Below are 25,608 nucleotides of genomic sequence, written 5' to 3'. Positions count from 1 at the left end.
AAAGAACGAACTCTCTGATTGGCCAAAAAATGAAAGAAAACTTCAGTGTCCAATAATATTACGCGTAACAAATATTTCATCTATTTTCCACATAAACAAAAACAAATACACGTGGTAAAATAGGTAAATTTTAAATATTGAATATTGAACAATCAAAGCAACAACGTACTTTTTGTACTTGGGACAAATGAAATTGTAGGTCCAAGATCCAATCCTTATCAAAGAATGTTTTAAAATTTTAACATGTTTTGCAAAGTAATATTTTTTTATTAAAGTAATAAAGAGAGAAGGAATATAAAATAAAAAAAGCTATTTGAAACAAATTTAATAAAAGGTCTTCTTTGTATGGATCAATTTATGTTTTAAAGGAAAAAATTCAGGTAAAGAAAACCATATACCAGAAATATGTTGCACTGTGGTCAGATTGTTAATTAAGTGAGTCTCATTGGGGTCTAAGCGTGACCCGGGATTGCCAATTTTTTGTAAGCGTGACAAGTGAAAGTCAAATTATTGTGCTGTGAAAACGGGAAATGAAGTTTAGCGGGACATGGGAAATTACAAAAAAATGAGAATTGCTTACGTACATAGTGTAAGCGGGATATGGGAATCAGAACCCCCCAATGAGACCCCATTAAGGGATGCATTGTGGAACAGCTAGATTTACTATAAAGATGGTAAACTACAAACTTGTGTAACATTCATGTGTAGTTTTGGTTTGAAAAATTATTTGTCAATAATACGACTTTTTGAGCAAAAGAAATGTATTACTAGATTAAGAATACACTGTATCTGCTCACAAATTGCAAATTGAATCTTGCAGATACCAGGGTACTCTTTGACAAAACCGAATTTGTCTCAGGTGTACCTCAGGTCAGGTTGAAGATGAACTTCATTTCTTATTTAAATGTGACACCCATTTATTTAAAAGAGAGGTATTGATGCAAGTATATTAAAATTATGTCCAAACTTCCAATATTTAGATACTAACAAAGTACATGTAACATGTGTAACAACAAAATAGTTTGGACAATGAACAATGATATCCCAATGTATTATATGCATGTTATAAATTATAAAAAATACTAATGATTAAAGGAAAACATAATCTGTAATAACTAATTTCCATTTGATACTTTGATATGAGTTTGGTTAGATGTTAAGCCTGCACTGAGCATAAGAAGAATTCAATATTCTGTAGCACAGTTCCTTGATGATCATTGCTCCCTAGCTATAGACACAGAATCGATTACCTTAAAAAAAAATTTTTTTAATTTTTATTAATTATTTAGGAGTTTGACTCATCTACATAATGTACTGCACATTAAGTACGCATTTTTGTCAATCAATCATTTAAAGTACAAGTTGGGATTTCCCTTTAACTTGGCTTTAAGTATCGACTCTTGGTGCTTACTGCAGATTAGTCATAATATCCGTTTCAATGTTATTTTTAGTATATCTTTTAGTCAATTGTGTGGGTGTTTTCTGTGTTTTTTTGTATAGAGATTTCTCCATAAGGCTTAAACTACTTAAGCCTTCAGTTTATTCAATAGTCAAAATACACTTACATGTACCTCAGGTGCACTTAAGTCAATGTTAACATAATATAAATTGAATTATAATGTGTTGTTGTTATTGATTGTTATTTTGGTGTGTGTTTCTTTTTTTCTTTTTTTTATTCCATATCTACAAATGTATTGTCTAGGTTGCATTGCATATGTTATTGTTTATAATGATATTGTTTATATATATGCTACCTGTATATGTCCTCCTGGGGCCCTAATTTAGTGAATAAAAATATTCTATTCTATTCGTAGCAATAACAAAAAAGTTAAATGTCTCTGTCTACACTATGCATGCATGACATGTAGATGTAGGGAAGAAATAATTCCTATCTTTCCTGATTCAATCAATGTAAAGAGTTTGTTTTAGATAAGGACTTGTCTTGCAAATATTACTATGTACATGTTTTAAGATCCTTATTAATAATTAACTCTGAAGTTAAAAAAAATTAGAAAGAAAGAAATTACCTTTTTTGGTCAAATAGCAATTGGCTTGTTCTGTGTTTCTTCTATACAAGTTTAAAAAATTACTTGTTGATTTACTCAACATTGCTGAAGGATATGTAAAGTCTTTTAAATATACAAATTTATTTACTATATACATGATATATAGCTCATGTTTATAAAGATATGATAAAAAAATCTTCTATAATAATTATTTAATATATCTTAAACTAACTTTTTTTTTAAAGTTGCTGAACTAAAATATTTATATATTTCAAAAGCTTGATGTATGACAACAGGTTATGATTGTTTTGGTGTGTTCATTTCCATTCATTTTACACAAGCATGTACAGTAATTTTTTTACCTTCAGACTGGACATTGGAGGAGTCCATGTTTTTATATGACTGCAAAAATTTTTTGTGGTCGTATATTGGTATCATGTCGTCGTCGTCCGAAGACACTTGGTTTCCGGACAATAACTTTAGTATTAGTTAATAGAAATCTATGAAATTTAAACACAAGGTTTATAACCACAAAAGGAAGGTTGGGATTGATTTTGGGGGTTATGGTCCTAACAGTTTAGGAATTAGGGACCAAAAAAGGGGCCCAAATAAGCATTTTTCTAGTTTTCAGAAAACAACTTGTGGAACGGTGTATGGATCTCTCTGAAATTGTACAACAAGTTTCCATACCACAAAGGGATGGTTAGAATTGGCTTTGGGGGGTAATGGCTCAAACAGTTTAGGAATTAGGGGAAAAAAAGGGGGGAAAAACAAGGGTTTCCTTGTTAATGGACAATCACTTTTAACTACAATGTTAAATTTGGATTACCTCCCTTACACTGCTTTAAAATTATGTATAAAGAAATTTTGTATTGTCTTGAGGTGATTAGCTGTCAATTTATTTTTAGAAGTTACTAATAAAAATGCTGATTAAAGAAAAATTATTTTAAGACTTTTATGATGTATTTAAATGGGTAATTATGGTTGCAAACTCCATTGGAAATTTGAATTAAGATAATGACCATATCTTGAGGGAACGATTTTTTTTTTGGAAAAAGGGGAGGGGGGGGGGGGCAATTTTTTTTTTCTCATTACAGATTTCAGAAATTAAAAAGAAAATTTCTTCAAATATAATTTTTTTTTTTTTTTTTTTTTTAAAAAGGGTGGGGTGAAAAACATTTTTTTTGCCAAAAAAAAAGGTGGGTGAAAATTTTTTTTTTTTTGGGGGGGGGGGTTAATTTGCAACAGCATAGTGTATTGCTCAAAATAAAAAAATTGAATATAAATTCAAATCATATAACCAATTCTATTAATGAAATAATAAGATATGAAAGTTTCGATTTGCCAGTTCTTACTTTTTCACAATAATTTTATAATACACTGAGCAGATTTACTATATTGAAATAATGCATTGTTGAGAAATTTATGCAAGCTTATAGACCACGCATTTTCATGCTTTAAACCAATACATTATTATTTGAAAAAGAACCATTATTTTAAATTTTCTGCACCTCTACACAATGGGCTTACACCTGGTTTAGACAAATTAAAATGTATGTGTGTCTTAATAGAAAATGGAAATTTTTAGCCTTATTATCCTGTTATCATTCAAATTGATGGCAAGATTTATCCTCATCATGTACATGTACCATGTCTACCTCAGAAATTTACGTTGGTACAATAGTAAGTAATATTACTTAGCAATTCAAAATACCTTTATTTATTCTTTTTTTTAAATTATATAATTTATATTTGAAAACAACAAAAATTGCCACACAAACCTCTTTTCAATCTGCATTCATCTTTTCAATCTGCATTCAATACTGAAGTAAACTTACATACTTTATCACTTGACAATATGCTTACATTTTCCCTATAATATGTCTTTCTTTTCCTTTTTTTTTAAAATTTATATACGATCATGATGATCACTTTTTATTTGTTTGAAACCATTTTTTAGCAAAAAACAAGCTTTATCAATGTTTATTCTGAATCTTTTTTGTTTGTTAACTAAGTTGAATAGACACGACGGAGCACAAGTGCCACCTTGTTTTTGTCAAAAATATATTCATTATTTAAAGTTTACAGGAACTTAAAAAAATTGAAAACATGCACATTTGTAAAATATTTCACTAACCATGCTAACAGTTATATTATTTTTCAGTTTAAGAAATGGATTTAGAAAATGTTTGTGTAGTTTTACCTGCTGGTGGATGTGGTGTTAGAATGGAAATGGACACACCAAAACAATACTGTAAAGTCCTCAACAGACCTCTTATACTCTACACAATACATAGTTTTCACAGGTATGTACATGTAAATACACCAAAACAATACTGTAAAGTCCTAAATAGACCTCTTATACTCTCATGACTCTACACAATACATAGTTTTCATAGGTATGTTAGAATGTAGATGGACACACCAAAATAATACTGTAAAAGAGAGGGGAAAGATACCAAAGGGACATTCAAACTCATAAGTCAAAAATAAACTGACAACGCCATGACTAAAAAAGAAAAAGACAAACAACAGTACACAAAACCCAACATAGAAAACTAAAAACTCAGCAACACAAACCCCACCAAAAACTAGAGGTGATCTCAGGTGCTCCGGACAGGTAAGCAGATCCTGCTCCATATGTGGCACCTGTTTTGTTGCTCATGTAAGTACAAACCTGGTGATAAGTCTAATTCAGTAGGTCACATTCGATGAAAGGGGACTGGATTGTAGTTAGGATGTATCCAACTCGTGATGGCGTCTGTAAAATTTATGAAGGGATGATTTTAATTTCAACACTCAGAACTCTTTGTTTAATAGCTTCCTTGTGAGCAGCAACCCTGTAACAAGGAAATCATGATAGGAAATACAAGCCCTGGAATACCATATCAACTGGGAGATATATACTCCGTTTGTAGTCCCTGCTGGAATGTTGCTACATAGAAATGGAAAGTTCACAATTGGGTCTCTTTTGTTGTAAAGTTTTGTTTTTAATTGATCTTCATTGTCAATGTCTAAATGTTAGTAAGGATATGAGGCAGACTTAACTGTATATGTTGTATCCTTTATCTCAAATTCGACGGGATAGATGAGTAAAGTTCTAAACAGACCTCTTATAGTCTACACAATACACAATTTTCATAGGTATGTACATTGTAAGAATGGAAATGATCACACCAAACATTGTGACAGACCTCTTATACTCAAATATTTGTATGCCCCCGCCATAGGCAATGGGGGCATTATGTGTTACCCTTGACTGTCAGTCTGTCTTTCCATCCGTCTGTCTGTCCATCCCATTTTCCTTTCTGCACTCTAACTTAAGTTTTTGTCATCCATTTTTATAAAACTCATACACAATGCTAAGAACCAAAACTAGCAGACAGAGTTCAAATTTGGGCAGTAAGTCTCTTACCGTTCTAGAGTTATGCCCCTTTTTAATTTTTTAAAATTGCAAAGCTTGAGCAGGGCCGTAAAATGCCTGCATTGTAAAGGGAGACAGCTTGAGGACCGGCAGGCGGAGCGAGGCGAAAAAAAATTTTGAACCCATTTTATGCAGAAAATGACATTTTTTTCAGGCCTTTTCCTTGTATGCATTTTACCTCCCCAGAATTCACCACTTGTTAAATTTTTGTTGTATCTCAATAAATAAGCGCCTGGAATACATTGAAAATAGTTATAAACCAGTTAGATTACGTGTGCCGGTAAAGAAAGATATTTTTTACGCTTTATGCTGCTTTATGACTATTCACAAACTATTTTTACTTAGTTTTAGGGAAACAATTTGCGATCTTATAATGAAAGGCCCCCTGAAGTTGAGCATTTTTTTGTGGCTTATCAGGCTTTTTTGGCTGTCCTAATTGAGCTATATTGAATTCATTTCAGAGACAAAATTTTCAAACCTTAAAATGAAAATGCATTTCTTAATAACTCATAACTCTAATTATCAAATTAAAATTATTATAACGTAACACTGTTTGCTTACACTGAAAGTTTTATTTAGTTAGGCTTTGTCAAATGCTAAGGCGATTTTTCTGTGCCCGGATTGCCAACACTGTCACTTCTATGTATGTGTAGCATAGCCAGACCACACAATCTGCTTTTCGTCATTGTTGACCTGTTCCATGTTTAAAGCGCCGTAGAGCAGAAAACGATCTCTCACAACTGCAAGACCCAACTGGCAAGGCTAACATAAGCAATAGTGTTTGTTTTATATTTTGGTTGAACTGTCCATGTTTGATTGCCTGCTCTGTTTGACATTTTGACCCGATCTCCTTAACAGAGGTAAAAGTAACAACCAGTGCTATTATAATAATGCATGATTTTAACCATTTTTTTTCTTTTCAGTGTTTTTTTCTTCGTTTTTTCTTTTTTTTTGTCAGCCCACAATAGGCAAATGATAGGAGGCAACTGCCTATATGCCTCTATGTAATTTACGGCCTGTTGAGCAAGGGCATTCATGTCCTCAGACACATTCTTCTTTTATTTCAGTTGTGAATTTAGACAAACCCAGGAATATATCAGTACATGAACTTTTTTAGTTATGAATTTTGGCAAGGCCAGGATTAGCATGGAAGATCTTCAAATCTTACCCTACAAGCTATGAAGCATTTCTACAAGACCAATGTGCCATTGAGGAGTGTTACACCAGTGTTCTTACTAAATGGGACAACCATTTGATTCTGAGGGGGACATGCAGCTTTTGAAAATAAATATTCTGGCCCCTATTTAGTTGGAAATAAATAATCTTGCCTTATCACACATGAAAATAAATATTCTTGCCCCAAAATGTTCAAAATATTTTTGGCTCGCTTCGCCTGCCAAATTTACTAAGGTATTTAATATTTAACAGTTTACAGATAATCCAGAAAAGCAATTCTGATGCATAAAGATTATATTAAAGTGATATATTTAAATTTTTCTACTGAAGTATTGTCAGTGGCTGATTGAGAAGGGTGAACGTAGACAGTACATCCCTCTTTTTTATCAGAAATATATCATGTTTTTATGATGTATTGAAATTATGTGATGTATCAATTTCAGTCTTTTTTTCCAATTTTCAGACTAAGCTGGATAAAAATGATTGTTGTTGTGGTTGATGTAAGTTATCTGGAGATCATGCAGAATTTACTAACAAAATACAAATTTACTAAAGTAAAGATAGTTACTGGATCTCCAACAAGACACAGGTCAATTTACAATGGTGTCAAAGCACTGGAAACAGGTGATTATCAAGTTGCAGTTTTTGTAATGATAAATTTTTTATAACACTATGTACTAAGATATATGTTGATTTTGTTTAATGAATGAATGAATGAATCATTGTTTCCTCCATATATATGTTAAGATTTTGTGTACAACAAACATTTAGAAACAAGTGCTTATTTACACAACAAACATAATATCATACAGTTTGAGATAAATACACAAAACACAGTTACAGGAAATAAAAAAAAAATGAAAAATAGGAATAAGTGTTTATCAATCAATTTCTGTTTAAAACTCAAAGTCACTCAAGGGTCTTCCATAACAGTGAGAAAAAAATGTATCTCATCTTTATACCAGTTACTATTATAGCAAATTATCCAGTGTTGGAATATTTTTAATTAACTGATACCATTAAGATTTATATACATCTGTTTGATGTCTCATTGACCCTGGTATCACTTCTTTATTTATAGTCATTCATCTCTAGTTGTGTATCTTTCAGTTTGTAAACCTGATGATGTGGTTCTCATTCATGATGCTGTCAGAATGTTTACAGATGAACAGACCATTACACAGATCGCCATGACAGCAAAGGAACACAAGGTTTTAGATTAACATGTTTTTCTATAATATATAATCATGATGCAGAATGTAAAATATGAAATATATATTTAATATATAAAATCTTTGTTTTGACATTGCTTAAAAAAATATAGTTTCACAAGCTTTGTTTACTTTTCATATACATCAAAGGAGGGGAGGTCCCAGAAATTTTGTTCAGAGGTGAATGAAAATGACATGTTTGTTAAACAAAAAGTGTAGGTACATGCACATGTAGATAGTGTCATTTTATTGAACCATTCCACACCATCCAGATACTATTCTAATGCAATTATTTTGTGTCAATGGTTCTGATTGGATGACAATAAGCGTAAAATTCTCTATCTCCCTGTCTGTAACTAAGAAAGCAGACATTTTGAATTCCGGAATGTATTGACATGTAATTTCTCCAATAATAAGCCAAAAAACTCACATTTTGCACCTAGAAATCTTCTTTTTATCAAATTTTATTACATTCTGAAGCGGAGAAGAAGCCAGGAAACGCCGTGTGTTAACCTTTGAACACAAATTGAATATAGGACATAGAAAATGCAATGACATAAGATAGATAAAATTATGTAATTATCTACCTGTTTTAGTGAACATCAGGTTACCACCAGAGTATTTATATAATACAACAAAACAATTGTAATGCTGTTCTAAGACCACTCTATGTTGCAATAATATTTCACATTGTCACAGCTGTTCATAATACATGTAAATTAAATCCTGTGTTTCTTGAAACTTGAAACTTTTATTTATCAATACCCCATCAAGGGTGAATATTAACAGTAATAAAAACAATAACATATATACAAAAACAATGCAATGAATGGAGTGAAATGGTTATGTATGCAATGGTATAATGTACATGTGTTATGGAATTAACAGTGGAAGGTGCATCTAATTTATAACAGACAGAACAGTTTTACAAAGTTTTTCAAGTTTGACGAATAAACTGTGGACATCAGAACAAAAAAGTTCACTACACTTTATAGTATTAGGATTTTTATACACATTATAAGGCAAAAGCCTTTTTCTTTCATTTGAGAAAAAAGTACATTTAAACAGATAGTGAAATTCATCACCAATTTTATATTCGACACCCTAAAAACAACCTTGTTCTATTTTAGTTGCAAAAGCGGTGATGTCTCACTGTCAATTAAGCTTCCATGGCATTAAAAAACATACATACCCACACTGGGAAGTCATATTGAGCTATTTTGTTTGTTATATATTTATCTTCTGTTTTATCTATTAAAATCATGTTAATTATTCAGGCATCAGGTGTTTACAGACCTTTAATATCAACAGTTATTGCCCCTGATTCCGATGGATTTTTGGAGGAGTCATTAGACAGAAACAGATACAGAGCCAGTGAAATGCCACAAGGATTTCATTATAGTGTTATATCCACAGCTTACCAGAAGGTTGGTATTCATTTCATTTGGATTAAAAAGTTATTTGGGACTTGAAAGAATCTTTGAATGTTGATCAGAAATATTTCGAGCTTTGCATATTTAACCTTAGTTTCATTTTTTTCAATGTCTACAACAGATTATTGAAGTCTTAAAATCTGTACAAAATCCCAGTTGTTTTAGTGATCATGTGATATGCTGTGGTAAAAAATATTTTACAGTAAAACTATTTCAACAACTGTTTGAACAAACCAATTTAACTAAGTGTGGTCTTAAATGATGAGCATAAAGTCCTGGCATTCAGAGAACTTAGAATGCTCTAAGCTTTTGTTTGATTAACATTAACAAAATCACAAATAACAATAACATATACCGGTATACAAAACAATGCAATGAATGGAATGAAATAGAATGAAATGGTTACGTATGCAATGGTATAAAGTACATGTTTTATGGAATTAACAGTGGAAGGCTAACCTAATTCATAACAGCCAGAACAATTTTACAAAATTTTGACAAATGAATGTTGTCATCAGAACAAAAAAGTTCTACATTTATAATGTTTGATTATTAACAAAATCACAAAAATTAAAACCACTTGGCCTTTTTTTATACGACCGCAAAAAATTTTTGCAGTCATATATTGGTATGATGTTGGCGTCGTCATCGTCGTCGTCCCAAGACACATTGGTTTTCGCACAATAACTTATGTTTAAGTGAATGGATCTCTATGAAATTTTACCATAAGGTTCAATACCACAAAAGGAAGGTTGGGATTGATTTTGGGGGTTATGGTACAAACAATTAAGGAATTAGGGGCCAAAAAAGGGGCCAAAAATAAGCATTTTTCCAGTTTCCAGAAAATAACTTGTGGAACGGTGTATGGATCTCTCTGAAATTATACCACAAGTTTCCATATCACAAAGGGATGGTTAGGATTTGCTTTGGGGGGCTCAAACCGTTTAGGAATTAGTGGCAAAAAAGGGGGAAAAACAAGGGTGTCCTGGTTAATGGACAAATACTTTAATACAAAACATAATTTAAAGCAGTGTAAGGGAGGTAATTCAAATACCTCCCATACACTGCTTTTTAAATTATGTTTAAAGAAATGCATATTTATAAAGGAAAACCAGTAAAAATATCTGCAAATGTTGCATTTTTTTTTTTACAAAAAAATCCATATGAAAGATTTGACACCATATTTTAAATTCTTTTATAAAATAGATTAAGTTAGCAAACTCCATTGGAAATTTGAATTGAGATTATGACCATATCTTGAGGGAAAGAATTTCTTTTGGGGAAAAGGGGGGGGGGGGGGGGGGGGGGGTAAAAAGAAATTGTGGGGGGTCAATTTTTTCTCATTTCAGATTTCAGAAATTAAAAAGAAAAATGGGGGGGGGGGGGTTAATACACAACAGCATAGTGTATTGCACAAAAGCAAAATAAAAGGGGGGGGGTAAATTTTTTATTTTTTTTTGTGGGGGGAGGGGGGGTCAATTCGCAACAGCAGAGTGTATTGCACAAAAGCAAAAAATTGAATAGAAATTAAAATCACATAACAAATTCTAAGTTCTTTGACTACACTTATTCTGTGTCAGAAACCTTTTATGTGTCAAATATTTAATTACAATCCAAATTCAGACCTGTATCAAGCGCGAATATTGCATCCATTTTGCCCCAACTGTTCAGGGTTGGACCTCTGCGGTCGTATCCAGCTGCGCTCGGAGAAGCAATTTATTTCACTCTCCATTAGCTAACCCATGTAGATGGAATAAAGTTCCACAACTGACAAAGTAAATGTTGAAAATGATATTTATAAGAACAGCTGTATTAATAAAAAGAAATGTGGGATATATATAAAGGTGACAGAAACCAAACAACATAACAAACCACAAATATAATCCTTTAGAAGTATATGATCAAATGTTATCAATGAAATAAAAAAGATTACAAAAAGATTTGTCAAATGATAATGATCGATACTGAATAATGATTCTTTGCAGGCAACAGATTATGATTTTGATTATGGTACTGAATGCTTGCTCTTAGCATCCAAATATTCTGGAGTTAAGGCTAGACTGGTTGAAGGATCAAGTAATTTATGGAAAGTTAGTTTCTGCAGTGGTAATTACTGCATTTAGCTTATTTATTTGATTTTGTAAAACTTATTTTAATATATATTTAGCTTCCAAGTCTGGCTGGAAAGTTGTGAATCTGATGTTATTTGTATTTTGCCTTCCTTTCACTTGCTACATGTTTCATTTCAATTTTGAAACTGTGAAATTTACTTTTAAAATTCTGTAATTTCAATTCTATTCATTTGCAACTGACTATTTTTTTTTATTCAAGATTACACACAAGAAAAAACAATCTTTTATTCAAGATTACACACAAGAAAAAACAGTCTGAACTATTCTTCCATTGTGCATGACTGAACTATTCTTCCATTGTGCATGATTTAAAACAGTTTACTATATTTTCTTTACAGGTTACACACAAGAAGGATATATTTGCAGCAGAAGGAATTTTGAAAGGTAATGATGATCATGTTAAAAATGTAAAATTCTTTTACATCATTGACAAGTCAGGGGCTGTTAGCATACCTCTCCTTTAAAAGTGTGTACATTTATAGCTAAAGATATGTTATGGGTTTTGTTTGCATCCTTGTCCTTTGGTCTCTAGTGGTGTATAGTTGTCTCATTTGCAATCATATTCATGTAAACGTAAACCCTATCTTAATATTTAGGTTATTTTAAAATGCTCATTACTGTTTCTGACTATTGTCAAGAAGTAAATCACAAATCTGTTTTTCATAATTCATTCGAAATGAAATGAAATAGATACTGTTTTAGTATTTATTCATGAAAAATGTTTTTTTTCAGAATCTGACATTTCTGTATGTTTGAATTGTGAAGATGTTCGTTTAAGAGAGTCACTGACTAAACAATTTCAGCGAAAAAAATTCAAGGTGAGATAATAAAGTATTATAAACATTGCTGGTGCTATGTGGATGCTGTAGATTGTGTCCCCATGCTTGTTGTGTTTGCCCTTATATTTTACAGTTTTTGGTTCTCATTTTAACTCTGGTAGATAATAGAAAAACAAAGGTTATGGGGTATCCATCCATGACACAAAATCAGTACATGCACAGCAAAAAAACACAAAAAGCAAAGGAACAGCTCTTTTATTGCCGTTCTATATCTCAAAGTCACAGTGAGGCCTTCAACATGGAGCAAAAAAAACTCTCACCTCACTGCAAGTTTAAGATAGATGTCTCACTGGCAATCATACCACATCTCCTCACGTTGCGGGGGACATAGAAATACTGGGCGTCCGTCCATCCGTCTGGTCTTGTTAGCGCTCTCACATGTACAATTCTTGCCAGATTTTTATGAAACTTATATCATAGGTTTATATCAGCAAAATCTTGGACGAGTTCAAAAATCAGTGCTGACCAATTATATTTAAAAGAGTTATGGCCCTTGGAAACATTAATTATATGGAAAATTGCATCGTTAGCGCTCTCATTTGTTCAATTCTTGCCAGATTTTTATGAAACTTATATCATAGGTTTATATCAGCAATGTCTTGGACCAGTTCGAAAATCAGTGCCGATCAATTATTTTTAAAAGAGTTATGCTCCTTGGAAACATTAATTATATGGAAAATTGAATTGTAAGCGCTCTCATGATATTCATAAAAAGTCTTATAGAACAAAAAAAAGGTGTTTTTTTTAGTTATTGCCCTTGTACCTTGGATAGATAAAATATGTGCAACGCTGGGTCATTGGAACTCTGTTCTTTTATTTATGAATAACTTTAAACAGAAATCTATCAATGAGCAGCAGCCCTACAATACAAGTTAGCCAACATAAGGTTTCTAGAGATCAAATGGTCTTCATTAGTTTATTTGTCTGATTTGTTTTTCTTTAAAGTACCCTCATTGTTTCTGTGTACCGGTATTATGGCTGGCTGTCATTGTCATCTAGGATGCAAATGAATTACAAAGAATTTAACTGAAATAAGCAATTTTTGAAATAGAAATTTGATTTATTTTTATGAAGATATATATATTTTTTTAATCTAAATGTTAGAAACTTTTTTTTCCAAAAACAGCAACACATTTAATTTAGGGGAGGTAACTCAATTGAAAATTTTCAAAAAGAATTTATCTGACAATCAAAACCTCATTGATAATTGTTTGAAAAGAGAGTCTTGCTCTTTTTTTCATCTCGTGTTAAAAAAAAATTAACCCAGAGGGTAAAAACAGACCCGGCAGGGTTAAGGGAAACCAACAATCTTTTTTGCATGGCCTAAACAAATATAGAAGCAGCTCCCAGATTAATAATTTTGAAATGCACATTCAATTAGTAGAACAATGGCTCACTGATAGGTGGAAAAATTGGTTTATTAAAATACAATATGTAGATGTGAACACCATAAAATAGGACATAAGACAGAAACCAACACCTTAAAATGAATACTGTGTACCTCATTGAAAAATATCTTATTAAGTTATTTAATGTGTATTTTTAATATGTACATTTTTTACATTAGATACATCAATTACAAGAAGACCAAAACAAAGAAAACAATATAGAACCCTCAGTTTTTATTCATGTGGTGGATTGTAATGAACATTTAACACAACATATGGTGGCATGTTCTGATAAGTTTATCAGTCATTGTGATAATTCTGCCTGTTATTTACTGGACAGAGTATTGATGCTAGTTGTGAGAGAAATCCCATGTGAAAGTTATCATCTCACCATTATAAGATTGATGAAAAATCTCAAGAAAAAACATCAAGACAAAGAAACACTTGTTTACTGTGTTGTTTATCAGGTAATTATCAAGTTGCAACTTTCTAACACCATCAAAGAAAAGCATAAATAATTTGTTTAATTTTTACATCAAAAAACAAAATGCTTTTCAAATATCTTGAAAATGTCTGCCAAAATCAAGAAGTGAAAGATATGTTTGTCATCAATTTTAAAAATAAAAATAGAATAAATATTTTGTCATTTTGTTGCTTGCATTGCCACTTGATATGTTTTATATGTGTTTTAGGCCAGGGTTTTTAATTTTTTGGTTTTTGGAGCCGCCATCCAAAATTTTTCAGATTTTTAGAGTAAAAAATTATAATTGAAATTTCATGCTTTTTTTTTTTAATTTCAGCCTGCTCTGCCAAATTCATTATCCCTGAAATATAAATGAAAGAATGTGTGAAGAACCATTACATTCAAATTATGTGCATTATGGTTTCATATTTGAATATAAACAGTAATGGTCGCACATAGTCTGTTGTGTTAAATAAAAATCTAAAAATAATCCGTTGAGTTTGTGTTCTTAAAATAAAGTTCTTAAAATAGATTGAACAAATTTGAACATGTTGTTTACCCTAATAATTTTACGGAAGGAAAGCAGTATGTTAATAGCTCTTTACAATAAGTTCCTTTTCTTTCTTGTCATAATCCCGTGAGATTTGATTTTAATAAGCTATTTTGTCATTTCGTCCTCATACTAGTATATGAAATAGACACATCCAGACAGGAAAGACATTAAGTAAAAGTAACAGAAGATAACCACAATCAATTTGGGTTTCACAGGTTGTTGGAAAATGTTTTGTCCATTTTTACCTGTACAAAAGGATAAAACCAATATCCCTGTCTTTCTCATTGGAAGAGTTACTTCTTCACGGTTTTGTATACGGTCATTTTCATGCAACACACAATGACATGTTTGCAATTTTTGTTCACATGCTTTCCTGCTTAAAGCTTATTATTCACTGTGTTTCGGCAATATTAAAAGAAAGGAAAGTTTAGCTATTTTTTTTTTAATTCATTGTGAAATGATCATTTATGCACATATCCGCCCTTTTTACAAATTTATGACGATGACATGCATTGTATGTTTAAAACAGCTGAGAAAAATTATTTGGAACTAAAAAGATCACAAATATTGTAATAAAGCTGAAGTACACAGTAATTCTATACATTGTTTTTTATTTATTTTTTTTCTGACCGACCGATCCAAATCTTTCACATAAAAAATATGTAAACCAACAAACTATAAAACCCTGACCTTAATGGTAAAGCTTTCTCTTACATATTGCAAAAATTATTCATTTTTCTTTTATATCATTTGTATAAAATACATTGACATTTAATTAGTTGATACACATTTAATGTTTTTTATAATATAAAGAAGTTCATGTATCAGTAGTTACATGTACATGTATTTTCTATTTGTTTTCATATAAATTTGTTCTTTAAAAACATTTGTTTTTTTGCAGGATGAAACTCAAACTGAACAACTGACAGAAATGGTTACTAGTGTTGTGTGGAACAGGGACCCAGTCTTATCTGGACAAGTTTTATTTGTTTCTTAATATTCTCTTTTCTAATTATATGTTTTTTGAAACCTTATTATTTTTGGGGGGTTTTCAGATGAATGTTAAAGTCCCACTTGACAAATTAGTTTTACAATTGAGCAGTGTAAATGAACCATTTAAAAAGAAGTCAAGTTGCATTTTTTAAATAGTGTTTTATTAAGGTGTAGAGTTGTTTCATTGGCAGTCATACAACATCTCATTATCTTTATTATTATACCCCCGCTTTAAAAAAGTGGGGGTATACTGTTTTTACCTCTGTCTGTCCATCCGTCCATCCATCAGTCAGTCCGTCCGTCCCATGAATATTTTTTTCAGGAACTACATTACCAGGATTTCTGAAATATGGTTTCAGGGTTTATATGAGTCAGCTTTACTGTGTGATGCGTTTTCAGATTAATCACCGAAATATTTGGGCGGGGTATCATCAGTGAGCAGTAGCTCACAGTTTCACTTGTTCTTATTACTTCAGTAAATTCTATGTTTTTATGATAGATTTACATGTTTATATCAGCTGACTAAGTTGCTATTGTTGATGTGCAATATAGACACTTATCTATTGAACACTGTATGTTGACCTTTACAATTTTGTACAAAAATGTATCTTTGTTCTTTTCAAAGTTAGTTTTAACATGTTTAAGTATATGTAGTAATTATTGATATACTCCAATTAAAGTTGTTGATTTCTTTATATGATCTCTGGGTATAAATGTGACTGTACTTTGTATATGTGTATATGATAGAGGGTTTATAATAAATCATTATTGTATTGTGTTGTACAGGTCTTTTAAGGTTTGTGTGCGTTGGGCTGTTGTCTCATTAATGTATGTGCTACATCTTCTTTTATTCATATACGTTTACATTGGTTTTATTTATAATAACGAACTCCACTTGATTGCATAATTATATGTTAATTCCATCTAATGTTTGTCATTGTCTTATATCTGTGGGGGTTCCATGTAAGCATTAAAAATAAGTCATTAAAGTCTATAGGTTGTTTTCCTTTTTTTACGTTTTGCTTATGTTTTTATATTGCTTTTTGTGAGGTCGCAATATGTTTCAGATAATTGTATTTTTGTAGTTTTAACATGAACACTGCTATGTGTTATTTATATGCCTTTATCTCACCATTTAAAAATATGTATGCACTGGGGTACACGAAAAAGTAAATGTTTCACCATGGGTTGAATATTCAATTTGTTGTTATAAACCAATCACATTATTTTGATGTACATAATTTGTTTTTATGCCCCAGCCGTAGCGGAGGGGGCATTAAGTTTTACCATTGTCCGTCTGTACGTACGTACGTCCCAAAATTGGTTTCCGTTCTCTAACTTTAGTTTGCCTCAACCAAATGTTATGAAACTTATACACAATGCTTATTACCACGAAACACAGATCAAGTTGAATTTTGGTGGCATCACTTTTACTGTTCTAGAGTTATGCCCCTTTACAAATGGAAAATTGCTGAATTTATCGTTTCTGTTCTCTAACTTTAGATTGCCTCAACCAAATGTTATGAAACTTATACACAATGCTAATAACCACAAGACACAGATCAAGTTTGAATTTTGGTGGCGTCACTTTTATTGTTCTAGAGTTATGCCTCTTTACAAATGGAAAAAAATGCTGAATTTTTCGTTTCCAATCTCTAAATTAAGTTTGCCTCAACCAAATGTTATGTAACTTATACACAATGCTTATTACCACAAAACACAGATCAAGTTTGAATTTTGGTGGCGTCATTTCAACCATTCTAGAGTTATGCCCCTTTAGAAATGAAAAAAATGCAGAATTTTTATTTTCTTCTAAATAACAAGTAATTGTAATAAAATTGGAGTTATCTTCCTTTGTCCATGATTATAGTTGAATCAACTACAATCGATGCTTTATACAATGCAATGTTTAATTTTGACTTCCACTGATAAAACACAGATCAAGTTGAATTTAGGTAGTGTCACTTTAATCATTATTGAGTTATGCCCCTTTATAAATCGAAAGATTGCAAAATTTTTAGTTTCCATTCTGTAACTTAAGTTTGCATCAACTAAACATTATGAAACCTATACACAATATTCATTACCACAAAACTAAGATCAAGTACAAATTTTTTGTTTCCCTTTTCTAACTTTAGTTTGCATCAACCAAATGTTATGAGACTTACACACACTGCTTATTACCACAAAACTCAGATCAAGTTCAAATTTGGGTAGCGTAACTTTTACCGTTCTTCAGTTATGTCCCTTTATAACTATATGATATGCAAGCGGGGGCATCATCTGTGTCTACATGTGGACACTATCCACATTTATTGTAATTAATTCTTTAGATTTTGTGAAGTTAATGTTTATAATTGCCTTTACTTAGTGCATGTCACTGTAGGTTATTTTTTTCAAAAATGTACAACAAAACCCACTAATTAGAATCATCCTTGTACATAAACCATGTAAACTTGTATGTACTGAACCTTTTTGAATCAACCTTTAAATTCTGTGTTAAAGATGTTTTCATGCATCTGATAACATGTGTATACATTAACTGATAGCATTCAAAGACCCAACCTAAAAACCTGAAGAAGAAAAAAATACTTTTCTTAAAAAGCACAGGGATAATTTGAGTAAACCATGAGTAGTGCATCATTGATGGTACACATTAAACTAAATGATACCTAAACAAGTGATTCAAGCCCCTTGGTGCTGCAATAGGTTGTATAATTATGTTTATTTAGATTCCAAGCATTTACATTTTATATAATGTGCAATAAATATATAATATTGTATTGGTGTTAATGTATTGATAAAAACAATGCCTTCTAATCTACATCTTTAAAGACCACAGCATGACATTACAGCATACAGGATCAAATAACCCAAGCTGTTCACTAGTCTTTAATTTTGAAATTAGTAGTGAATTCTTGTATAAAGATAAGAATATGTGGTATGATTGCAAATGAGACAACTCTCCTCCACAGACCAATGACGAAGAAGTTAGCAAGAGGTCAACTTACAGCCTTCAACAATGAGCAAAACCCATACTGCATAACAAGCTATAAATGGCCCCAAATGACATATACAAGACAATTCAAACTAACAGCCTGATTTATGAACAAAGCAATAAACGAAAAACAAATATGATATACAGCAACAAACAACCACTAGATTACAGGCTCCTGACTTGGTACAGGCACATATAGAATGTGGCTAGGTTAAACATGTTAGTGGGAGCCCAACCCTCCACAAACTGGGGAAGTGGTACAACAGCACAACAAACTACAAAACAATAAATGACACCACTCAGTTACAGGATCCTGACTTGGGAGAGGCATTATAGAATGTGGCTAGGTTAAACATGTTAGTGGGAGCCCAACCCTCCCCAAACTGGGGAAGTGGTACAACAGCACAACAAAGAACAAAACAATAAATGACAACCACTCAATTACAGGATCCTGACTTGGTACAGGCACATATAGAATGTGGCTAGGTTAAACATGTTAGTGGGAGCCCAACCCTCCACAAACTGGGGAAGTGGTACAACAGCACAACAAACTACAAAACAATAAATGACAACCACTCAATTACAGGATCCTGACTTGGTACAGGCACATATAGAATGTGGTTAGGTTAAACATGTTAGCGGGAGCCCAAACCTCCACAAACTGGGGAAGTGGTACAACAGCACAACAAACTACAAAACAATAAATGACAACCACTCAATTACAGGATCCTGACTTGGTACAGGCACATACAGAATGTGGCTAGGTTAAACATGTTAGTGGGAGCCCAACCCTCCCCAAACTGGGGAAGTGGTACAACAGCACAACAAACTACAAAACAATAAATGACAACCACTCAATTACAGGATCCTGACTTGGGAGAGGCATTATAGAATGTGCCTAGGTTAAACATGTTAGTGGGAGCCCAACCCTCCACAAACTGGGGAAGTGGTACAACAGCACAACAAACCACAAAACAATAAATGACAACCACTCAATTACAGGCTCCTGACTTGGTACAGGCACATATAGAATGTGGCTAGGTTAAACATGTTAGTGGGAGCCCAACCCTCCACAAACTGGGGAAGTGGTACAACAGCACAACAAACCACAAAACAATAAATGACAACCACTCAGTTACAGGATCCTGACTTGGGAGAGGCATTATAGAATGTGGCTAGGTTAAACATGTTAGTGGGAGCCCAACCCTCTCCAAACTGGGGAAGTGGTACAACAGCACAACAAACTACAAAACAATAAATGACAACCACTCAGTTACAGGATCCTGACTTGGGAGAGGCATTATAGAATGTGGCTAGGTTAAACATGTTAGTGGGAGCCCAACCTCCACAAACTGGGGAAGTGGTACAACAGCACAACAAACTACAAAACAATAAATGACAACCACTCAATTACAGGATCCTGACTTGGGAGAGGCATTATAGAATGTGGCTAGGTTAAACATGTTAGTGGGAGCCCAACCCTCCCCAAACTGGGGAAGTGGTACAACAGCACAACAAACTACAAAACAATAAATGACAACCACTCAATTACAGGATCCTGACTTGGGAGAGGCATTATAGAATGTGGCTAGGTTAAACATGTTAGTGGGAGCCCAACCTCCACAAACTGGGGAAGTGGTACAACAGCACAACAAACTACAAAACAATAAATGACAACCACTCAATTACAGGATCCTGACTTGGTACAGGCACATATAGAATGTGGCTAGGTTAAACATGTTAGTGGGAGCCCAACCCTCCCCAAACTGGGGAAGTGGTACAACAGCACAACAAACTACAAAACAATAAATGACAACCACTCAATTACAGGATCCTGACTTGGGAGAGGCATTATAGAATGTGGCTAGGTTAAACATGTTAGTGGGAGCCCAACCTCCACAAACTGGGGAAGTGGTACAACAGCACAACAAACTACAAAACAATAAATGACAACCACTCAATTACAGGATCCTGACTTGGTACAGGCACATATAGAATGTGGCTAGGTTAAACATGTTAGTGGGAGCCCAACCCTCCCCAAACTGGGGAAGTGGTACAACAGCACAACAAACTACAAAACAATAAATGACAACCACTCAATTACAGGATCCTGACTTGGTACAGGCACATATAGAATGTGGCTAGGTTAAACATGTTAGTGGGAGCCCAACCCTCCACAAACTGGGGAAGTGGTACAACAGCACAACAAACTACAAAACAATAAATGACAACCACTCAATTACAGGATCCTGACTTGGGAGAGGCATTATAAAATGTGGCTAGGTTAAACATGTTAGTGGGAGCCCAACCCTCCACAAACTGGGGAAGTGGTACAACAGCACAACAAACTACAAAACAATAAATGACAACCACTCAGTTACAGGATCCTGACTTGGGAGAGGCATTATAGAATGTGGCTAGGTTAAACATGTTAGTGGGAGCCCAACCCTCCACAAACTGGGGAAGTGGTACAACAGCACAACAAACTACAAAACAATAAATGACAACCACTCAATTACAGGATCCTGACTTGGGAGAGGCATTATAGAATGTGCCTAGGTTAAACATGTTAGTGGGAGCCCAACCCTCCACAAACTGGGGAAGTGGTACAACAGCACAACAAACTACAAAACAATAAATGACAACCACTCAATTACAGGATCCTGACTTGGTACAGGCACATATAGAATGTGGCTAGGTTAAACATGTTAGTGGGAGCCCAACCCTCCCCAAACTGGGGAAGTGGTACAACAGCACAACAAACTACAAAACAATAAATGACACCACTCATTACAGGATCCTGACTTGGGAGAGGCATTATAGAATGTGGCTAGGTTAAACATGTTAGTGGGAGCCCAACCCTCCACAAACTGGGGAAGTGGTACAACAGCACAACAAACTACAAAACAATAAATGACAACCACTCAATTACAGGATCCTGACTTGGTACAGGCACATATAGAATGTGGCTAGGTTAAACATGTTAGTGGGAGCCCAACCCTCCCCAAACTGGGGAAGTGGTACAACAGCACAACAAACTACAAAACAATAAATGACACCACTCAGTTACAGGATCCTGACTTGGTACAGGCACATATAGAATGTGGCTAGGTTAAACATGTTAGTGGGAGCCCAACCCTCCACAAACTGGGGAAGTGGTACAACAACACAACAAACTACAAAACAATAAATGACAACCACTCAATTACAGGATCCTGACTTGGGAGAGGCATTATAGAATGTGGCAGGGTTAAACATGGTTTTGGGCGCCCTGTGTCTATATAGTGGAACTGACTTTCTATATTTAGTCTACAATCTGTATTGAAAAAATCCCTCAAAATGCTATCCATTCAGAACAATTGTATCTATTTGTAAGTTCGATTATGTGGTAAGTAGAGTTGAACTGTTGACTTTGCAGTCATTTTAATTACACATCCTTTAATGGAGAGCAACAATTGAATAAATTTCAAATCATTCAAAACTTCTGATCTGCACACTTTGCAAATTTTGATATTAACATCATGTGACATTGACTTGCAAAAAAAACATTCCAACCTTATCTGCCACAAACTCACTGATGGTTGACATGTATAATAAGGTATTTAAGCTAAAACAAAACTTGCAATGACCATGATTGATTCCTATATTACTTTACAACACTTCGTCCTGTGAGGCAGATTTGTTTATTGCTACCACTATATCATACTTGTTTTAATGTTGTTGTGTATGTTTTTGGCATTAACTGATGAAAAAAGACTGAATATAGAGGTAAATGTCACTGCATATTCATGTTCAAGTCTTAAGTATGGAACCTCATCAGTGAACATGTCTTATGTTTCTTGCTAATGATGTTGATGACAGATCATTGACAGTTTAAAGCTTGAAATAATGTACCTGCCTTTTGTGGTATGTTGGTTGCTGTCTTATTGATGTATACATAATATCATAGTTTTATGTAGTGAAAAAAGTATATCCGCCAGAAGGAAAACCAATAATTGTTATGAAATTCTACCTTATGCAAGTACCAATAAAAAGTTGGCTAAGTATCTGTGGATTGTATATAAATTAGAATTGCCATGAAATGTGCTAATTCCAAGGGATATAATTTCCACAAAAGTAGATAAATCACAAGAGTGCACACGCTGAAATGTCTCGCCTGCTTTACTACCATTGATGTTATGTTGATAGCCCTAAATATAAAGTTTTACTACAAGTATCACATTAACTTAACATGATCCAAGAAAATGAGGTCAAGGTCAGATAAACCAAGCCAGAAATACATGTACACCTTACAATCATTCAATACATTGAATTTTGTTGACCTATTTCTTATAGTATACAAGAAACAGACAAAACCATGAAAACTTTATATTGACCAATGAACCACAAGTATGAGGTCAGATGAACCCTGCCAGACAGACATGTACACATTACAAACCGACCGTGCGAGGGCTGTATAGCCAGTCAAGGTCGTTAAAAACTTCCATTATCATCACCTTACAATCATTCCATGGATCAAATAAAGTAAACATGTTTAACCCCGCCGCATTTTTGCGCCTGTCCCAAGTCAGGAGCCTCTGGCCTTTGTTAGTCTTGTATCATTTTTAATTTTGGTTTTCTGTGTATAATTTGGAGTTTAGTATGACGTCCATCATCACTGAACTAGTATACTTATTTGTTTAGGGGCCAGCTGAAGGACACCTCCAGGTGCGGGAGTTTCTTGCTGCATTGAAGAAACATTGGTGGCCTTCGGCTGTTGTCTGCTCTATGGTCGGGTTGTTGTCTCTTTGACACATTCCCCATTTCCATTCTCAATTTTATTGACTTATTAAATACAGTATCTCAGAAACAAACTTAACCAAGAAAACATTGACATTGACCAAAGAACCATGAAAATGAGGTCAAGGTCAGATGATACCTGCCAGATAGACATATAAACCTTACAATCATTCCATACAAACACCAAATATAGTTGACCTATTGCTTATATTTTAAGAAAAACCAACCAAAACACAGAAACTGAACATTGAGCAATGAACTGTGAAAATGAGGTCAAGGTCAAGTAAAACCTGCCAGACTTACATGAACATCGTAAAGAATTTCCATACACCAAATAAAGCTGACCTATTGCATACAGTATTAAAATAAATGGGGAATGTGTCCATGGGACACAGATGATGCCCCCACTTGCATATCATATAAAGTTATAAAGGGACATAACTGAAGAGCGGTAAAAGATACGCTACCCAAATTTGTACTTGATCTGAGTTTTGTGGTAATAAGTATTGTGTATAAGTTTCTTATTATCTGGTTGAGGCAAACTTAATTTAGAGAACGGAAACGAGAAATTCAGCAATTTTTCCATTTGTAAAGGAGCATAACTCTAGAACAGTAAATGTGACACCACCAAAATTCAAACTTGATCTGTATCTTGTGGTTATTAGCATTGAGTATAAGTTTCATAACATTTGGTTGAGGCTAACTTAAGTTAGAGAACGGAAACAAAAAAATTTCCATTTGTAAAGGGGCATAACTCTAGAACAGTAAATGTGACACCACTAAAATTCAAACTTGATCTGTATCTTGTGGTAATAAGCATTGAGTATAAGTTTCATAACATGAGGCAAACTAAAGTTAGAGAACAGAAACCAACTTTGGGACGTACGTACATACAGACGGACAAGGGTAAAACTTAATGTCCCCTCCGTTACGGCGGGGGCATAAAAATAAACCAAAACACAAAAACTTAACTTAACCACTGAACCATGAAAATGAGGTCAAGGTGAGATGACACCTGCCAGTTGGACATGTACACCTTACAATCATTCAATACACCAAATATAGTAGACCTATTGCTTATAGTATCTGAGTTATGGACTTGACCACGAAAGCTTAATCTCGTTCACTGATCCATGAAATGAGGTCGAGGTCAAGTGTAACTGTCTGACAGGCATGAGGACCATGCAAGGTACGCACATACCAAATATAGTTATCCTATTACTCATAATAAGAGAGAAATTAACATTACAAAAAATCTGAACTTTTTTTCGAGCTGTCACTGAACCATGAAAATGAGGTCAAGGACAAAGGACATATGACAGACAGAAACTTCGTAACATAAGGCATCTATATACAAAGTATGAAGCATTCAGGTCTTCTACCTTCTGAAATATTCAGCTTTTAAGTAGTTGGTTAACGCCGTCGTCCAATCACTATCCCTATGTTTAGCTTTCTACGACAGAAGTCGCAGGTTTGGCAAAAACCAAACACAAAAATGTGACGATTTCCATTACACATCTGTTTATCAGAATTAACCTTAATATATGCTGGTACAGCAAAAATACGTTTGAAAAGGGTAGCAATTCTGTAAAATAATACCACCTTTAATAAAACATTTGATCTGTTACTTGATATAACAAAACCTAACTAGTTAAATATCTGCCAGCTCAGGTAATCAAGGTGCAAATTGTATACTTTCTCTTAATTGTGAATGACAGACAGTGAATAAATCTATGAATAGCTGTTAAATGTCAAAAGCATAGCACATTTCTAAAATGTCAAATTTTCATTCACCAGTTTGAACCCTTTGATATGGCATAACATAGTCCATAAGTAATAAGTCAAAACTTTTTTATAAATGAACTAATACATATTGGAGTTCTGCAATTTAATCAACAACATCGCAACACATACTGATTATTACAAGTTAAGTAAATATGTACAATAAATATCATTAACAGTATAAGTTCATTTTTCTACAAATCTTTTCTCCATTTTTAATCATACCATTGAAAGTGAACAACACTGATATTTTCACAACTTGTTTCATTGATTAAAATCAATGACTTTCTATTGATTATATTCAACTGATATTAAATCAATGATTCATGTGGCTCTATAGAACATGTTTAACATAGAAACTCATGACAAATAAGGTATTACTGTTCTCACCAATATTTAAAGCCATGTTGAACTTTTTAAAAAGATTTTGT

General features: G+C 33.3%; 1 protein-coding gene across 1 annotated transcript; it reads left to right on the top strand.

Moving 5' to 3' along the window:
- The first annotated feature begins 90 nt into the window (after positions 1–90).
- On the top strand, positions 91–15,929 carry LOC127729119 (D-ribitol-5-phosphate cytidylyltransferase-like). Its single transcript, XM_052236776.1, has 10 exons — positions 91–123; positions 4,171–4,312; positions 7,070–7,230; positions 7,717–7,817; positions 9,095–9,244; positions 11,236–11,340; positions 11,721–11,766; positions 12,115–12,200; positions 13,789–14,076; positions 15,527–15,929. The coding sequence occupies exons 2-10, from the start codon at positions 4,179–4,181 to the stop codon at positions 15,620–15,622; spliced, it is 1,167 nt and encodes a 388-aa protein (XP_052092736.1). The 5' UTR covers positions 91–123; positions 4,171–4,178; the 3' UTR covers positions 15,623–15,929.
- Positions 15,930–25,608: the final 9,679 nt, after the last annotated feature.

The sequence above is a fragment of the Mytilus californianus genome, unplaced genomic scaffold (assembly GCF_021869535.1).
Source record: "Mytilus californianus isolate M0D057914Y unplaced genomic scaffold, xbMytCali1.0.p SCAF_2, whole genome shotgun sequence".
Lineage (NCBI taxonomy): Eukaryota > Metazoa > Mollusca > Bivalvia > Mytilida > Mytilidae > Mytilus > Mytilus californianus.
This window is presented reverse-complemented; position numbering and strand designations above follow the sequence as displayed.